Consider the following 18,889-nt stretch of genomic DNA (forward strand, 5'->3'; position numbering starts at 1 on the left):
GAAAGTTAGGGAAATGGCAATAAAGTAGGTCTATGAAGCTACTGGGCCCACAGTGACAAAGACTTTGGCCAAAATTCCATTTTTCCCCCCACCTGCTCACCCTAGGCCCTTGGTGGGCCACAGTGGTATTTTATGTCTCCAGGAACCAGCATCTATTTAGAGTCTTCAATGGACCAAATGTTCTTGTCGCCCCAATTCATACGTGGAAATCCTAACCCCCAAGGTGATGGCATTTGAGGATTGGGCCACCTGTGGAAGGTAATCAAGTCATAAGGGCAGATCACACATAAAAGGGATCAGCACCCTTATATGAGAGACCCCTGAGAGATTCCTTGCTCCTTCCATTTGTGGGGCTACAGTGAAAAGATGGCTGAATGAGGAAGCCGGGACTTCACCAGCACCAGTGCCAGCACCTCGGCCTTCCTAACCTCCAGAACTGTAATAAATAAATTTTGGTTGTTTATAAACCAACCAGGTATATACCATTTCATTATAGCAGCACAAACATAGGAAGATGGAGCCAGTATCTAAGAGTTCTCAAAATGCACAGCCACTTACTTCAGCAAATTCTGGAGCAAGTCCCTTGAAGAAGGCTGGCAGAGGAGACTCACAGTAATGTCTTGTGCCAATGCAGCAGAACCCTTTCTTGAGGAAACCTGACCTCTCCTCCACCGTGGAGGTTAAGGGCTATGAACTGGCTTGGGTCTGGAACTGGGTGAAAAGTTATAGCTTTGGGGGGGTATATCTATGATAGGCAGAGCACTGTTTAGCATGTGCAAAGCCCTGAGTTCCACCCCCAGCATGCCCCCCAAAAGCTGTGACTTTCCATTGTGGAGACTCAAGTTGAGTTTCTGGGCACCAGAAATAGTTCCTATTATAGTGAGTCAGGCAATGTTTTTTAGCAGCCTGCTTATTTCATGCCGAGGAATACCATGATCAATTAACTACTTCCAAGTTCCATATCAGTCACAACATTCTGATTACCACTCTGTCCTTGCTGCCTGCCCACGGTGGCCATTCTGACATCCCATTATCTTCACTAAACCCATGTTTTAGTCAAACCACCAAGTACACAGTGCCCCTTCTAGCTTCATGAACCAACTCAATACATCCAGACTTACTGGTAAATCAGTAGATTCAGTCCTGTCCAGTGTGGCATTCTGTCCTCCTGGGTCTCACCATTGCCAAACACATTCCCCAGGCTTTTTGATACAAATTACAAAATCTGGGAATCGTCTTACAGTATAAACCACTTCCCTCCAGACCATGCTTTGTATTCTGAAGTATGCTGAAGCCTGACTCTAGATGTAATTCTAGAGATGATTAATTTGGGGAATGATTAAGTGGTGGTTGGAGTGGGTCTCGAAGAGAATAGTCATCCTCTTAAAAGGGAACTGTCCCAGGTGATATTATTGCTAGTCTTCAACAAGGAAATGCTTTTTCCTTTAGATATGGAAGGACAAGCTTCTTCCTTCCATGGAAGGGAAGTAAGGATCAGAGGCTCTTCAGGGCTCAAGATTCTCAGATTTCTGAATCTACTTTGATGCTCCCTCAAGGATTCTCGGTTCCATTTTTTTCTGAATCAGTGCCCTGTTTTCATGAGAAACATAGCAAGTCTTGGAACTCAACTAACAATTCTGCAAACCCAAAATTAAATTTGGGTCTGATTTTCACTGAGGTTAACCCCTGTGAAAGTGGTCAAAATCAAAATGGAGTCACTTATGTTGACCTTAACAAAAATTTAATAAATAAAGCCAGGAGGCTAGGAAAGAGGGGTTCTTGTGCATGATCATTTGTGAGTAACTCACAAAGGCTCTGCCAGAACCACAAGCTTGGCACAGAGGCCACCACAACCGTATACAAAAAGTACTCTGCAAGGACATCAGCCCAGCAACTGTACGACCCTTGACGTCACCCTTGTTGTTAACCACTGTGGCCAGAGATTGTTACCATCCCCATTTTTGCCTTTATAAACCTGCCCTCGCCTCACCTCTTTTTTTTTTTAATCTGTATTTATTTCACTTATTTATTTTTATGTAGTGCTAAGGATCGAACCCAGTACCTCATAAGTGCAAGGCAAGTGCTCTGCCACTGAGCTATAACCCCAGCCCCTTGCCTCACCTCTTCGATAAGCCCATGGTTGATTATGGCACAGGTATTCCCCTGGCAATGCTAAGCAATTCCCAAATAAAACTTGGAAATTGCTTTGAACACTCTACACCTCAAGAAAGAAGGGATTCATAAAAGCTCTTTATTCTCTGACCATGGCTTGAGGGGTCAGCAGTTTCTTTTTGTAAGTGCTTCACACAATCAGGAAAAGCCATCGCCGTCTCAGTCCCTGAAGTGATTATTCCTACCTCAATAGTCAAGCCAGTGGCCATGTGGTCTCTTAAGACGGTGCTTTAATAGATATTTCATCAAAACTAACTTGGAATGAGCATTTAATCAATAGCAATGCAGCTGGAGGCTGGGGGTTCCCAATCTACCATTTCCCATTGGAAGTGGGTCAGCACTGTACTCAGGATCAGGAACATGATCAGATCCTCCAGAATCCCAGCTTTGAGAAACCAGTCAGAGTCCAGGCCAGAAGACAGAAACCACACTACTTGTTTAGGCAGAGAGAATTTAACTTAGGAAATGAGTTAAATATGTATTGGAGGTTAGAGAAGAAAGAACCACTAAACTATGAGTGTAAATAACTGTCCCTTGGGATGGGGAGAAAAAAAAAGGTAGTCTTTGGAATAATCAGAATCTGGAAGTTTGGAGGAGGACCCAGGTTAATATTGGGAAAAATGTATTAAACACCTATCTCTGTGTTTTGCATATTGGCCTGTTTTTCTCCTGAGATCAAACATATTAGGGTATATTTCACATAAAAGAAAACGTGCCCATTTTAAATATTCAGTTTGATGAGTTCTGACAAAGCCATACATCCAGGTAAGCACCTAGCAGTTATTATTTTATCTCAGTTACACATAAGTCTGTGAGCTGTGCAGGGTCAGAGACAATAAAGATCTCCTTTCTGTGTCTCAGTGCCTGCACGGCACAAAGCCCCGTATTATCAATGAGGCACCTTCTGGAAACACTGACTCCAAGGGAGATGAGACGATCCTCTGAAACTTCAACTTTAAATCCAAGTGGAGGAAATCAGAACTAAGACATGTAATGATACCTTAAAGACAGGTTGACTCTCAGCCCAAGAAAACTTGACTGAAAAAGAAAAGGTTAACAGTCTAAAGAAGAGATAGATCTATTACATTCACTTGAAGGCGGGTTGCTTGGTCACTGAGGACCTTACTGGAAATGCAGAGCTTAAGAGCAGGACTGTGCCTTCTACATGCCCCATCTTAGGCCAGTGCTTCAGACACCTTGGCCTTTTTCAGCTGTCCATACATGCTGAGAATCCTCCAGCCTTGGGACCTTTGCACACGCCCATGCTTCTGCCTGAATTGCTATTCATCCCTACTCCCTGCTTACCTAGTTAACACAGGCTTCTCTCAAGTGTCACTTCCTCCAGCGCTTCCCCCCACCCTGAGGTCAGGTTTCACTGCCATAAGTTCTCATAGCTCCCTTTTACCTTTCCTTCACTGTGTTAGGATTATAGACTATGTCACCATGTGATGGCCGTTTCTCCACTGCTGAACTCTAAGCTTCCCGCCGGCCTGGGCTGTGTCACCTTTGCTCACCACTGTGTCCCCCGTGCACAAATTTGCATAATTGACATTCACTATCTAAAGTATGGCAAGCTCTGAAGTCACACTCCATCTCACATCACTCTGAAGTGGTATGACTTTGATCAATTTATTTCATCTCTGAAATCTGTTTCCTGTAAAACAGAGGGAGGTAATAGTAGTACCTCATTATTGCTCAGCTTTGTGTAGCTACAAAAAAACTATTTGAGGGCTGGGGATATAGCTCAGAAAAAAAAAAAAAAGAAGGAAAAAAAATATTTAGGCTGTTAACTTTATAAAGAGAAGTTTATTTAGCTCACAGTTTTGGAGGTACAAGTCCAAGTGGTTTGACCTCTGGTGAGGTAGATACACCACATGTAGGAGCAAAACAGTCATATCTCCAGTCCCTTTTGAGGGCACACCCCAATGTTCTAAGGACCTCCGGGTAGGCTCCATCTCCCCATCCCACCACCCTGGCACCAAGGCTTTCACACGGGCTTGGGGAACATTCAACATGTAAACCACAGCAACACCTCACAGAATCCTTTTGAGGATTCCAGGAAGTAATGAATGAAAAGTACTTAGGATATTGTCTAGCACCTATTAGATGTTTAATAAGAGTCAATCATCACTGGTAGTACTACTAGCTTAAAATTAATGAGTTAAACATGTTACATTTTAGCAACCGCTTATATTTCATAATAAAATTTAGCATGATAACATACTAATGTTACGTCTTGGTGACTTTACACTTGGTGACTGGGAGTTTACTTTCCCTGGGTGCCACAAATGGCTTTCCAAGTCTACGAGCCTGAGGGCTGGCCCCAGATCTAGCAAAGTCCCAAGGCAATGCACCCTGGATTCCCAGCTTGCTGACCTTCCTTGATATAAACCTCCCTCTCTGCAACAATGTTCTCTAGGAAAAGCCTTTTAAATGTGATTTGAGTTCTGCTGCCTCCCCATGGCCACAAAGTGAAACCCAAATTTCTTAGCCTACACTAAAATACAGCATACCTCAACATCTGGCTCTGTTTCCAACAGTAGGGTAAGAATGTCCCACTTCCCCCCAACATCAACAACACTGGCACTGTAGAAAAATGGTCTCTCATTATCACTTCAATTGCTTTTTAGTGAGGTAAAATATCTTAACTATGTATTTATTAGCCCTAAGTATTTCTTTTGTGGATTGTTTATGTTCTCTCCCCTTCTTAAATTGGATTATTCATTTTTTCTTATTAATGTTAAAAATTCTTGTTCTACTTATTACAGTGTTTTTATTTCTCAACTTGCAGTTTTCCATTTTTTATGGCTTTGTTGTCTTCTTTTACTAAACATTTTACATTGTATATAGTGAAATCTATTTTTTCCCTTAGAGTTTTAGTCTCATCAAAAATCTTTGCTATAAACAAAAATGTCAATTAAGTCTTCATGTCCATTTTTTTAAAACTAGTATGCTCATTGTTTCATTTTTCTATAATTTACTACTTAAGTAAGTCACCTGAATTTTGCTTCATGGTCCTGCTCCCTCTTCACCTAGCTGGGCTTCTTAGACTAGGTCACTTCTGGTCCCTCCTCCCTCCAGCAGGATACAGGTTCTCAAGGGACCTCAAAAGTAGCCCCAGATAATTTTAGCAGTAAGACTGAGCCTCTACTTACAGGATGTGTCCCAGGCTTCACCGGGATTCTGCCCTCCAGGACCGGGATTCTGCCCTCCAGGACCTGAGGGTGTAGCCAGCCATCTTAGGACCCCCGGTAAGAATATAGCAAGCTCCATGTGGCTGACCAATCCACATAGAGCCTCCTGCAAGGGGACCACCAACCCTTTCCATGCAGGTTGGACAAATGCATCCAGATAGTCCCTGGCACATCACTGGGAACTGTTTTTAAGTGCAATCGTGGGCAAGAGGCACAGGCCTTACCTCCAATGTGGAAGTTCCCAGTGTCACAGGGCCTGCAGCTGGGCACCCCTGACCACAGTCGGAAGTGGGGCCTTTCAACAGAACTTGGTAGCAGGAAGCCCATTCTGGGGACAGGGGGAAATGCAGTGGAGATAGTTCAGTTACTGAAACTTAACAGCATTCCTATTTCACCACCTGCGTGGTCAGGGGGTGCAGCAGGCAAGGAGGAATGGAGAGGCCGTGTGATGAAAGGGCAAAGAGAAAGTGAATAAAACCAGCCACTGGCAAGAGCCTTCCTGTGCAGAGACAGCACAGGCAAGACAGGGCCAGCCAAGGCACCACGGAGAGCAAGAAGAATCAGCCATCAAAGGGGAAGGAGGAGGCTCTAGAAAGTCAGATGCTGGAGTCCAGGCTCGGAGTCCAGGCTCAGAGCCCAGATCTCCCAAAGTCAAGGCAATGGCTGGCTTTCAATTTTCACACAGATATTTAGAGAAGTAAGGGGAAAGAGAGAAGGGGCTGAAGATGAAAAAAAGAAAAATCATTTAGAAAATCCCCAAAGATAGCTCAAGGGACCCAGGTGTGTGGTGAATAGACTGTCTGGCAGTGACAGGCTGGTTAAACAGTCACAGAAAAGATCAGGTTGCCAAAGAAGTGTTCCTCCAAGTATTGGGCTCTACCACTTCAGTTCCAACAAAACTATCAGAAACAAGTCCCAGAATCATATTGATTAAAACCCCAAAATGGAGAAGGTGTGGGTGATGTAAAGGAGAAATATGTCCTTTTGGCCCTAGACTCTATAAAGAAAAGACAATAGCCCAGAGTCACATGTAGCCTGGAGCAACCCAGAGAGAGGGTTAGACAGAGATGGGAATGTTGTCACAGAATGTTTAAACATAATGTGGCTAAGGGCGGAAGCACCAGAGAAGCAGATTTGGGACTCAGGACAAGGACTTTGTATCATCAAAAGCTGTCAAATTTCCAAGTCCCTTGGGAGGCAGCAGTTTCCATAAGCAGAAACTGCAGAAGATGGATGTAGACCAGTGTATGAGTCCCAGCATTGGCAGGTCCCTGTGAGGTCTCTTCCCACCATTATGGAAGGGCGCAGATCTCTCCGTTCCATATCTGACACTCTGGGGGAAGGGGACAGTTCAAAATGACCTTTTTATCTGTTCATTTAAAAGAATTGTGCGTGTGTGCCTGTGCACATAGTATCTGAATATGCCCACAGGATTCAAGGGAAGCTTTGGCCATGCGGTCACAGTGGGGCCCAGGAGAGCCCATCAAGGACAAATGTCCCCAGGGCAGAACCCACAAGGGAGAAGTGCTAGGTCCTCACTGCCTCACAGCAAGGCTGAGGTGGGCTCATCTGTCCTGCAAAGCAAGGCTGTCACAGCAGCACATCCAATGACACTATCTGGACAGCTGCTTCTGGGGTAATGTCACTATAGTGACTCTGCAGCCTTCCAGACCCCACCCCAGACATCACCACAATAGCCAAGTTAGGCTATCCTTAGGGTTGAGGCAGAATAAAAGGAGCCCCAGTGAGCAAGCTGTTTCAGAGACAAGGGTCTGGGAACCAATTCACCTGCCCTGAGTGGACAGCAGGCACTGTTCTCTCAGACTCTGGAAGGTGGTCCCGGGGGAGTCCACATTACAACCCCTTGTGACACACACAGATCTCCTCCCTTTACATCATCGGTATTCTGAACCAAGCAAGGGGGAGGAAGAGCTTTATCATACACCTTGATAAGCACGGCAGAGCAAGCACACCACGGGGCTTCCACATACACCCCAGGTCAACTAGCTGTCTAATCTCTTCCCTCACAGTGGCCTCTTCTGCCACTGCATGTGTGCATGTGTGTGTTCTGATGTTTTGAGCCCTCTCTGCTGACAAAAGGCATGCAAACTAGACCTACTGCAAAAACCCAAACATCACAACAGATGTTCAAATATGTCCCTGAGGTCTGAGAAGCATTCAAGGAAATGGTCCAGGAAATAGATGAAGACCAGCAGGCAAAATTGGGGCTGGTACTTTAACATTTGAAAGGGCATCATGAACATCCCCGAAGCCTGCAGGGCACAGTCAACACCTGAATTGCAACTGGATGAAACGAAAGTGAGGATAAGTCTGACTTCAGGAAAAATGAAAGGCCAATGGCCTTTGCCAGGAATGCAGCCCAGGAAGATCTATATATGTGCTCTGACTTGGTCTATCTGCTCCCATGGGTGCTCCCACCACCAGGACCACATCCTCTTGGATATTCCTCTAATCCTGTGGAGGGAAGGTTGGGCTACTTTTCTAGCCCCATGGGAATAGGCACACTATCAGGAGCCACTGCCTCACAACATGTCTGAGCCCTAAGAGTCAAACTGGGGTCAAAGAGGTTGCTTGAGGTCCTGGTAAGGCAAAAGCAGGGCTAGAAGGCAGGCCTCCCGTCGGGCCTGTGGATGCACTTTCTTCATCCTCCCCTTTTGTTCCTCAGGAGTCCTAGGCCCCCAATAGCAAGTGAAGCTGGCTTCAGCATGGACCTTTCATATTATCTCGCCATCACCTAACCATAGAAAAACCCGGGAGAGAAGGCAGAGAACTTGCTATACAGCAGCCCTTACTCATGAGTATAAGGAGCAAGCCAGCTCCACAGAAGCCAAACCGAATCCCACCCTGTACCAGCCCTGCTGCCCTGCTTGACCCTCCTGAAGATGTGCAACTGCCCATTCACTCAAAGAACACTTGCCAAGCACCTGCAGTGGTGTCAGGGCCTGTGCCAAGGGCACACAAGTGAGAATGAGTTTAGGATCCCTGCAGCAGAGGGCTGCCAGACTGGTGGGGTAAAGATGAGCTGAATAATCCCACTAATGAACATCCAATTACAAATGGTACTAAGTGCTCCATGGGCAGGAACCCAGCTCAACAAGACCTTTGTAAAGGGCCCTTGTAGGGAAGCAGAACTGGAACCCGGAGGAGTTGACTTGGCCAAGTGGGAGAAGACAGAGGAGGCAGAAGAGACAGCCCGTACAGCTTCGAGCTCTGTGCAGGACCAGGTGAGGCACTTTCAAGAAACCAAATGGGTACTTCTGCAGGCAGGTGGGGACAGCAGGGTTCACCCCTGCTAATCCAGTCTTAGCCACACAAAAGAAAGGTCAGAAACACACCTGCTCCTATCTCTTCTCTGCACAATTGTGGCACAAGAGCTTCTTATGAAACCTTTGCCTTTTGAAAACAGTGGTTACAGAAACTATGAGACAGCAGATGTTTGTCAGGGCCAGGGAAACTCTGAGGCCAGGGCAGGCGAAAACAGAGGGCAAACACAGCACAGTTGCTCTAGCAGCATTTTTATTTACAAACAGCAATTTCCATTGACTTTATACCATAAAAAAGCCATTTACAAGCAAGAAACGAGAATTCAGAACAAAATTAAGCAGCACTGAAATATTCATGTCACAAATCTAAAACAAAATGAATACAGAGTAAAATATCATTTGAATAAATAGTCTTAAATCCATGCTATAAAATAATCCTTAATGGCAAGTTACTAGTTGATACAGCATCCGCTTAGCTAGCTTCATTTACTTCATATGGTGATGAAGTGTGGAGTTGTGAGGTTACCAGTTTATATTGCAAGATAATGACACTGTGTTAAGTCATTCAAATTGCTCAACCATTTATAACGGAAAACAATGTTAGCCCTACTAATAAAAGTGGTGAGAGAGATGGTTTTCACATTAGGAAAATGGTCATTCTCAAACAAACCAGGTAAGTTTACCTCTTACTCTAGTCAGGGCAGCAACCAGAGGCTTAGGCCACAAGTCCAAAGGTTGAATTCACAGCATACTTGTCACTGAGGGGCAGCAAGAGGTCTGTTTACTGAATCGGCTACTCGGAGTGCCAAGCAAGGCTGACTCCGGGACTTGATCAAGATTTACAATAGCCCTGTCTGTGCCACATCCAGAGAGGGAACCAGAGAAAACAGGTTCTCTTCTGGGCTGAGAAGTCAAGGCAGAAACAGCGGACACACTCTGGCACTTACTGAAAAAGATGCATGTGACATGATAACCGTTACAAATTTGGAACAATGTGAATGACTCTTCTGAACGTTCAGTTCAGTTGCACTGAGTAATATGAAATCTATGATTTATGAACTAGATAGTTTCATATAAAGAATTTACATAATTCCCCAATACTTTCATATATAAAATTTAATAAATAACCCTGACCAGTCTAGAAGCACCATTCAAGGGGCATGTGCCCTTGGAAAATAGTTTAGGTGTTGCATATTTGAGTCCCTTTCAGTGGAGGCTTCACAGGAAACCATTATAGAATTTAACAATAACGACGATGACGACGACAACAACAAAAAAATCACAGTAACAAACAGAAAAGTTGTTAAAATAAAACACATCAATCTCTTTAAAGTAAAGCTCATTCACATAGATGATTCCCCCCAGCCCTTGTTTTGTGTTCCTGCAAATTCTTCCTAGAGTCTAGGCTGTAAAAACAAAAAATAAAAACAAAACCACACATAAAAACATGCAGGCTATGGTCTGGGCTAAGGGAAAAACAGAGTTGGTTATAACTGCTTTCATCAGAAGAGATATATGCTCTGAAAGATTTAAAAATTATCAATTTAGTTCTACAGTATATTCTGCTTAACAGTGAACTGACAGTATCCTTTCTGCTGTTTAAAAAAAGAAAAAAAGGGGGGGGGGAACAAACCTAAAAACAACACACAAAAAAATCAGACAACTGCTAAGGCAGTGCCAACTGGGTGGGAGGCTTTCCACTAACCAAAAAGTTAACTTGTCTTCATATACTGTATTTACAAATATAATTTCTAAATGTATTTACAGCTTTAGTAGAAATTAGAGGGTAGAGAACTGATTAGAATGAAAAAACTGTTTAAAACCACAAACATTAGTACAAGTATAAAATTCTTTGTCTTCACAGTTTGTAGTAACAGGTTAAACATTGATAGAAAGGACGCTGTCACTGTCTTCACATTGTCTACTGCTGAGAAGGTAGCTCAGGAAGAGACTCAATTATGAACAAGCCTTATGGATTCAGGATATACTTTACTGCAAAAGATTTTTTTCACATATCACTTTATCTTAATTGATTTCTGCATTTGATATAAATGAAAACACCTAACCTAAAACTGTACAGAAATAGGGACTTTGCTTTCCAAAAAGAGTTGCTCTAAGGAGTTACACAGCGTACTTCGTCTGTGGAGACGTGAACTTCAGGGAGGGAATGTTTCTGTTCTGGGGTCATGTTAATCCTCCTGGCACATCCTCATATGGCAAGGCACAATTAACTGCTGCTGCCCCCATCTGAGTGGAGTGACCCTCTCACCAGTCATGCACACTGGAAGGCATGACAGTGCGAATGCTCAGGAAGGCTACTCAGCTGTGTGCTGGCCTACGTGCTGCCTCCCTCGAAGCCCTGCGGAACTTTACAGTACTGTGTTATGGCTTGAGAATTCATTCTTAACACTGCTAGCAGTGGAAAGAGTAAAGTGTTAGCAACAGGAATGGGAGCAAGTGGAACTTGCAAAATATGGAATCATGATTATTAGAGAGAAACTCAATCAATTTTCTGCCCCTTAACAGTCCCGTGACAATGTTTGAACCTGAACTGTACAATCAAAGCAATGTATATTTTTGTCAAAGACAATTTTGGATAAGTCACTCTTTGGTAAACTCAAACCAGTTAAACAAATTTACAATTACAAGAACTTCATGTAAATAAGGTTAAGACGGACATGATGACAAGAACCAGGACACTAAAGGTGTTTGCCCCAAGTGTTCTCCCTCCCAACTTGTCTCATATGCTGCAGAAAGCTCTAGAGGCCTTGCAGAAGGCCCCAAGCCTGAGTGAAAAGGAGGTTCCTTCCCTGAGCTTGACCTCTCATGTCCTTGGATTTGGGTCTTTCTTGTCACAAACTTAATTTGTAATACAACAATTTTTTTGCATTCAATTCTTTAAAAAAAAAAAAATCAAAATCAAACTTATTCATGTTAAAGAAAAAAAAAATCAACAAACATTTACCTGAAACCCCAGAACACATTTAAGTGGGTAAACACTTGGGGTCCAGCCTCCCCGTGAGGCACGCGGCTTTATCAGGAGTTGTACAAGTGCTTCAAGGAGAGAACAAACCCCCACTTAGGCAGTTTGACGAGGAAAAAGGCATACTATATACCCGATTTAGCAAGAGCTGCTCCTCAGGAGCAGCAGAATTAGAGTGTAATCTACTCGGAGTTAACACTGATGTGTAGCGTAGCAGTTCACACGTGAACAGGTCCTGTGTGCTAAAGAGGTGCTACTGCACAGCCACCACCCACGGGCTATTACACACAAAGGGTTTGAATGACTTTTTTTTCTTAAAAACAAAAAACCCAAACCAAAATAATTCCCCAAATCTACGTTGGTATTTTAAGAGCCAAAAAAGCATGGAACACCAGCAAACGTCCATTTCTGCATTCCTTAATGCACAGCCTCAGAGGCTGTCTTTTGTTTCTATTCTTCTCTTAGATGGCAGCACTGTTCCCCTGTGGAGATGCGCTGAGTGTGGACTCAAGAGTCCAGGTCCACAGACAGAGGCTGCAGTGCTGACATCCCAAGGGCAGCCTGCAGCAAGACTCACCACCAAGCTGCTTCCAGGATTGCCCGCTGCTGGAGTCTACAGCACCAAAGCGATCTTGTAAAGCCTGTTTGTATATGTGAACACAATAGTGAAGACTTTTCCTACCAATAGAACATTATTCAAACAGGATCAGGTATACAGTAATGTGTTTGCCAGCACGTACATGCTTTTGAGGTCTCTCTTCAAGCTATGAACCAAAGAGAGGAAAATAATTGTAATTCACAACTACCATTAAATTTCACATTTTCTACAACTATACTGACCTAAAAGATACTTAACAAAAATAGCACCACGTGACCAAAAATATGGTGATACACACACAAATTTGGTGACACACTGAGTATCTCAGAGGGCTTTTAACTGTTGGTTTCTTTAAGCAGGAAACACTGAGAGTGGGGGAGCCACCGAGGCTCTCGTTAGCACACACAATACTAAGATAGATATATTGCTTGCAATTCCCATAGAGTATAGCTTTACAAAAAGTACAAATTCCAAGTTCTGCAGTTTCCCAGGGAACTGCACGTAGAAAAAGTTGCTGTGCACCTGAACTGGCTGTTTGAAAAGGGAAAGAAAAAGGAGGAAGAAAACAAAAACACCACAACACTGCTTGGAGAATTTTGTAGACAAAACTACAAATCCCTTTCCTTTAGTGCGAGGACTAACTCATGGTAGAGAGTGATTCGATTTAGTTACCTGGTATGTATGTATCTACAGTACGGAATGAAGGTAGATTTGTAGGCCGGTAAAAACCTTGAAAACCACTGCTCCTTTGGGGTTGGCTAATATAACACTATACTATGTAAAAAGGTCAGCACCACAGGTCGTCCAGCTTTCCTGCCAGACAACGAACAAAAATTCCAAAGGGTTCCCAACTAGAGTTGAAGAAATTTTATGGCATTTGGTTTATGTACTTGTTATGAAGCAGAGCTGTGAACACTGTGATTTGCTTTGCTTGCTTTTGGACACAATGATTAATATATATGAAAACCTATTAACATTCTTCTGTAAGGAAAACAAAGGGGCAAAAGTAACATATTAGGTAGGGATGAGACAGAGTCAAAAGCTCTGTTCACATTGTATTAAATTATATATTCCTCTTACATTCACCTCAACCAGAATAAACTCAAATTTGAGAATGTATATATACTATATATATAATAATCATTTTATTATATATATATATAAATTGTCTAACTACCCCCTAAAGTAAGTTTAAATTAGAAAAGGTTACCCATTTGTATCAGCTGACGGCATCCTAGTCCCTCCGTGGAAATGCACTGGTGCCAGTGCCCACAATGAGAGAGAGAGTATGCCTCTTGGCAGAGAATGGCAGGTCAACTAGTTGGCATAGCTAACTCACTGGAGGATTTTGGATTAAGAGTTCAGCCAAAGAGGAATACTGTCAGCCCATGTTTTCCCTGGATATGTTGCCCTTCATGCTTTGAGCTCCTTGGGGGAGAGAGGGCGGGAAAGGATAAACACAATGAAGTGTTCCATCCAGAAACTTTAGAAAAACTGCCAAGAGACCAAGAGATTTCCAGATGGTTGGGAAAACCAAAGATTACAACAAAGCAAATCACAAATATGCATTGATTAATGTGCTTTGTTTGGGTGTACTTCTTTACCATCTTAATCAGGAGCATCTGACACTGTATGAATTTCCATCCGGGAATCTAGGGCCATCTCTGAGGCTGATGCATCATTTTCTAGTTTCTGTTCTACATACACATCTGTTCTCTCAGGGGACTCTAGACGACTCCTGACTTCAGCAACGCCTGGGTGGTTTTTCCTTAGGTGCTGGTTGAGGGTACCTTGGAATGGAAAGCACTTCCCACAGATCTCACAGCGGAATGGTTTATCATCAGTGTGGCCCCGGATGTGGTACTCCAGTTGGTCCTTCCGTGTGTACTTCTTCCCACAGAACTTGCATACAAATGGGGTGATTCCCATATGGAGGCGCATGTGCCTGTCAAGGCTTCCTTTCTGGTTGAAGGACTTCCCACAGTAAATACAGATCAACCTCTCATTATATGGGTACCAGTGACCTCTTGCACTCCTCTCCCGGGGACTGCTCTCATACCCAGGGTTGCTCATCACAGCTTCACTGTCAGATCCCTGTACCATGCCCTGCAGGTCACTGTGCAGGTGGACGGACAGAGCCCGCTTCTGGCGAGCACGCCCTCCTCGGAAACAGCTCAGCATGGACCTGGATGGGCTAGAATTACTCAAACTTCCAAAAGCTTCTGAAACACTGGTTGGCTGTGAGGCTGCTTGGGAATAGGAATACGCATGCTGGAGCACAGAGCCATAGGAGCCCACATTCACTGCCACAACTTGTTCCCCATCAACCATTTCGGTGTGGTACCCGTCATCACCTAGGGAGGAGCTGTCAGAACAGCTGGGTCGGTCGGACTTTTCCATCTTCACTTTAACCTCAGTGATCTGGCTTTCCCTCACCAAGAGGTCCCCTTGCTCGTGGTCCCCCTCGATCTGAATCTCATACTCAGACACACTCCCACTGCTCCCCCTGTCTGAATGCCCCTCCTCCTGTAAGCGGCTGCGCAAAGCTTTGCTGGGAGTCGTCTCCATCCGGAGATCACTGCTCACAGCGGGCTGCCGTACCTGAGGGCAGTATGGAGGGGAGATCTCAACAGGGTTGGTGAAGAAGCTGCCGTCTTTCACTCCATTACGGCTCTCGGGATTTTCCTCAGCACCAACAGTGACAGAGTCGACATCTCCAACACTTATTTTTGAATGGATGCTCTCTAGGATCTGCGTGCACTTGTCAATGACACACTGCATCTGAAGAAAGCTAGCTGCTGTCAGAAAACTGACAACATCCTTCAGCTGCAAGGACATTCTTCCAGTGTAACAAAAGGAAAGCAACTGTTCAAACACGTTGGGGTTTTTAATCACTGATATTGACAAGCCACTCATGGTACTTAATGCTGAATGGTCCCGGAAATATGGAGAACTGGCAGCAAGAACTGCTTTATGGGCTCGGAATGGCTGACCCTGAATATGGACAATGATGTCACATAGTTTCCCTTGCAGGCGGAGTTCATTTAGCTGGCTCAGAACGGTGCTGCTGTACTCGGGCACATCAAACTGAATAAAACTGCTGCTGTCCATTTCTACCGACATGAAGCGCAATCTGTGGAAAAAGAGAGATTTCATAATTCACCAATGGCTGCTCACCAAGCACAAGTGAAATAAACACAAGCTGACAACATCTAAACACTGCAGCTATCGTACCTCCTAAGGTCTGCCTCAACATTCTTCCTCTTGCTTTTTTTTAGTCTTTCAGGTTTCAGTTAATTTACCTAAAGCCAAATAACCACAGGATTAATTAGCTCAGTATCATTACCATCCAACATTCCCTTGATCAAAAATAAAACACTAGACATAATAGGGCTATTTCTGCTCCAACTGAGAAACTAGTATACTTTCAGAAAAAATATTTTCCTGTTTCACTTACTTTTGAGGATTTGAAAGACTCTAAAAATTACTGAAATTCACCTAAAGGATGACCTGACTCATCTGTGTGTTTTTTTTTTTTTTTTTTTTTTTTAGTGGACACAATATCCTTATTTTATTTTCATGTGGTGCTGAGAATTGAATCCAGTGCCTCACGCATGCTAGGCGAGCACGCTACCACTTGAGCCACATCCCCAGCCCTTATCTGTGTATTTCTAACTGGTATTTTTCAAGTTAACAGCACACTGGGCATCATGAGTGAAGCAGGTCCCTTGTCAGTACTGTCATGATTTGCACTTTTCCACCTTCTGCTCTGCACACTTTTCTGTGACACAGCAAAGCTCAGTCCCTTCCAGTAAAGTTATTTTTAGGAGTAGGAGCAAGAAGAGTGATGGACACATCAAAAGTGCCTCACCTCCACTAGAGCTCACAGTGCTGGCGCACCTGGGACAGTTCTGCTTCCCTCTTGTCTGGAATCTGCAGTACCAGCTTGCTCAAAACTGATGAAGTACAGAGAGGCCAGGCTACATTTTCTGACTAAAACACAAGATGAGATCTAACAATTATATTTTAGTTTTTAAGATCCAATCAATAAAAATTTAAAGCCCTCCTTAATAGGTATTGAATCAGTGAAAAATCAGAATGGAATACAAGTATTTATAAAATGAGAATACAAACAAAATCAGCAGTAAAGAAGGGTCTGAGTGACATTTACATAGGTCTTCAACTTACTTGGGAATGTTTCTCCAAAAAATTAGATGGACAGGTATGTAATAAAGCAAACATGATAAAATGCTAACAATGGCAAGGTCCGGATGGCAGGTATCCAGGTGTTTGCTATAGAATTCTCTCAACTTTTATGAATATTTGAAATTTTTCATAATGAAATGCTGGAGGCTTAGAAAATATAACCAACAACAAGAAAGGCAATAAGAGAAGTCAAAGCCTTCAAACTTTTTACCATTAAAGAATGAGTATTAAAAATAAGTGAAACTACTCAACTCAGGAGGTTAGTAAATAAATAACAAATTAAGCTCAAAGAAAGCAAGAAAATACAGAATAATAACATAATCACAGAAAAAAAATTTAACAATTTCAAGACAAGACAATGTGCAACCAAATGCAAGACTTGCAGGAAAGGATCAGTTAGTAGAACTGTATCACTTTAGAATTTTTTTAAAAAATCATGTCAAAATCTGAGTTAAAACATTTTAGTCAAACAGGAATACTGTGCCTTTATTTATCCTAGACTTACGACTGAAATCAATTTGAAATCTGTATGGAATGGACATATTTTTAGGATAACATAAATTGGCAGAACTAAATAAAAAAGAAACAGAAGTGCCAAGGCACAAATGATCTTCAGGCCGTTCTCACTGTTCCAGACACATGTAGAAACATTTAAAGCATTTCAGTTCATCTGGCACAAATCTGATACCAGAAGATGACAAATAGCACAAAGAACACTGTCTACTTTGTCTAAGTAGAGATTTTAAAGTTCTAATGGAAATACAAAGCATTAAAAGAATATATTATAACCAAGAACAGCTGCTTCCCAAAAGTAGGAGTAGCCACATATTAGGAAATATACAAATATAATCTATAAAATAAGAAGGTCAAAGGGGAAAAAATACATATGACTAAATCAATACTATACCAAAAATGCAGTTGAGGAAGTTGAACACCTCAGAGTAAGGAAGGAATATTCAATAAACTAGTCAGCAAACAATACTTTCTTGATATAATAAACAGTATCTACTGCATGTCAATGACAGCAGCATCCTTAAAAAGGAAACATTATGTCTGCATGTCCCAAAACAAGCTTGGTAGAACACAAGCCCATGAATTAGCCAGCCCCAGATCCTTCCTTATCTCCTAGGGATCAAAAACACATTAGCATAATAACCCATCTGAAAAGTCCTGCAGAGGAGCATTCTGTTTAACTCAGCAGTTTGCAAACTCATTTAATTGGAACTCTTTTCTCAAGGTACACACATTAATATTCCAAAGAATTAATGCTCCCTGGAGCATATTCTGGTAAACACTTTAGTAAGGCACTCCCATCAGGAACTGGAAGACAGACAACATTTTTACCATCACTACTCTTAGATTGTTCTGGAACTTCCAGTCAAAGCAACACAACAAGGGGAAATTAAGGCATATAGCCATTAAAAAAAAAGAGAGAAAGAGACAAATTACTGTTACACACAGTTATGACTATTTACATAGGAAATACAAACAAATCATCTGCAATATATATTAGAGTTAGGATTTAAGAAGTGGAGGGTCTCAAAAATAACTGCACATTTAAAAAAAAACCGTGTAAGATAACAAGTTACAGACAGCAACATAGCAACAGAAACTATACAATACTTGGGTGAGGATGAGGATAAATAAATAGTGAATGAGGATAAATAAAATAGATAGTAAAATGACCAGGCAGTCAGGATAATTGGTCCCATTCAACCACATAGGCTAACCAATAGACATGTTAATGAGCACCACCAAGGCCTATTTCAAATGTTAAAGACACAACCTGTGGGCACACCTCCAGCCAATTCCTTTGGGCCTGAGGTGGAAAATGAAAAATGGGGGGTAAACTCAGACTTAAGTTATAGAAAGGTAGGTGGGGGTGATGATAGTCCAAATGACAGTCCTGATACTTTTTTTTTTTTTAAATATTTATTTATTTTTTGGCAGACACAACATCTTTGTTTGTATGTGGTGCTGAGGATCGAACCTGGGCCGCACGCATACCAGGCGAGCGCGCTACCGCTTGAGCCACATCCCCAGCCCCAGTCCTGATACTTTTTAAAAAAATTTTTATTGTATTTGTAGATGAACAGCAGGCCTTTATTTTGTTTATATTTATGTGGTGCTAAGGATAGAACTCAGTGCCTCACACATGCTAGGCAAGCGTTCTGCCACTAAGCTACAGTCCTAGCCCCTTGATACTTTTTCAACGCCTGTTTTATATAGATTTTGTTCCATGCTCATCCCAGAACCATATATAAACTCCTAAGCTGGCACACCAATTTTTTTTTTTCCTGCTATGAGGCCCCCTCCCGCATGGCAGGGGTTCTATCTCTTCTCCCTTAAATAAATCCTGCTCTGCCTGCTTTTCCCTTCTTCAAAATTTGTAGGACAAAAACCCAGAGGAAATTGACCAAACAGGGAATCTAGTCTCACTCAAAATTCTGGT

General features: G+C 42.7%; 2 protein-coding genes across 13 annotated transcripts in view; both read right to left on the reverse strand.

Moving 5' to 3' along the window:
* RALGPS1 (Ral GEF with PH domain and SH3 binding motif 1) overlaps positions 1-13,962 on the reverse strand; it is a 271,882-nt gene extending 257,920 nt beyond the window's left edge. The window contains exon 1 of the mRNA XM_081281958.1: positions 13,836-13,962. The gene's annotated coding sequence lies outside the window, so the exon portion shown is untranslated. The remainder of the gene's footprint in view (positions 1-13,835) is intronic.
* Positions 1-18,889, reverse strand: part of ZBTB34 (zinc finger and BTB domain containing 34) — a 77,387-nt gene that overhangs the window by 43,419 nt on the left and 15,079 nt on the right. For 3 of the 12 annotated variants that reach the window (XM_081281964.1, XM_081281966.1, XM_081281967.1), the window contains one exon: positions 10,138-15,364. In XM_081281964.1, coding sequence (XP_081138090.1) covers positions 13,840-15,354 — 1,515 coding nt within the window. In that variant the 5' untranslated portion in view covers positions 15,355-15,364 and the 3' untranslated portion in view covers positions 10,138-13,839. Of the gene's footprint in view, positions 1-10,137; positions 15,365-15,465; positions 15,534-16,102; positions 16,225-16,419; positions 16,585-18,889 lie in introns of those variants that run through there. The other 9 variants (XM_081281969.1, XM_081281968.1, XM_081281972.1 and 6 more) reach the window with 6 other exon arrangements.

This window comes from Spermophilus citellus (assembly GCF_964194105.1).
Source record: "Spermophilus citellus genome assembly, chromosome: 2".
Lineage (NCBI taxonomy): Eukaryota > Metazoa > Chordata > Mammalia > Rodentia > Sciuridae > Spermophilus > Spermophilus citellus.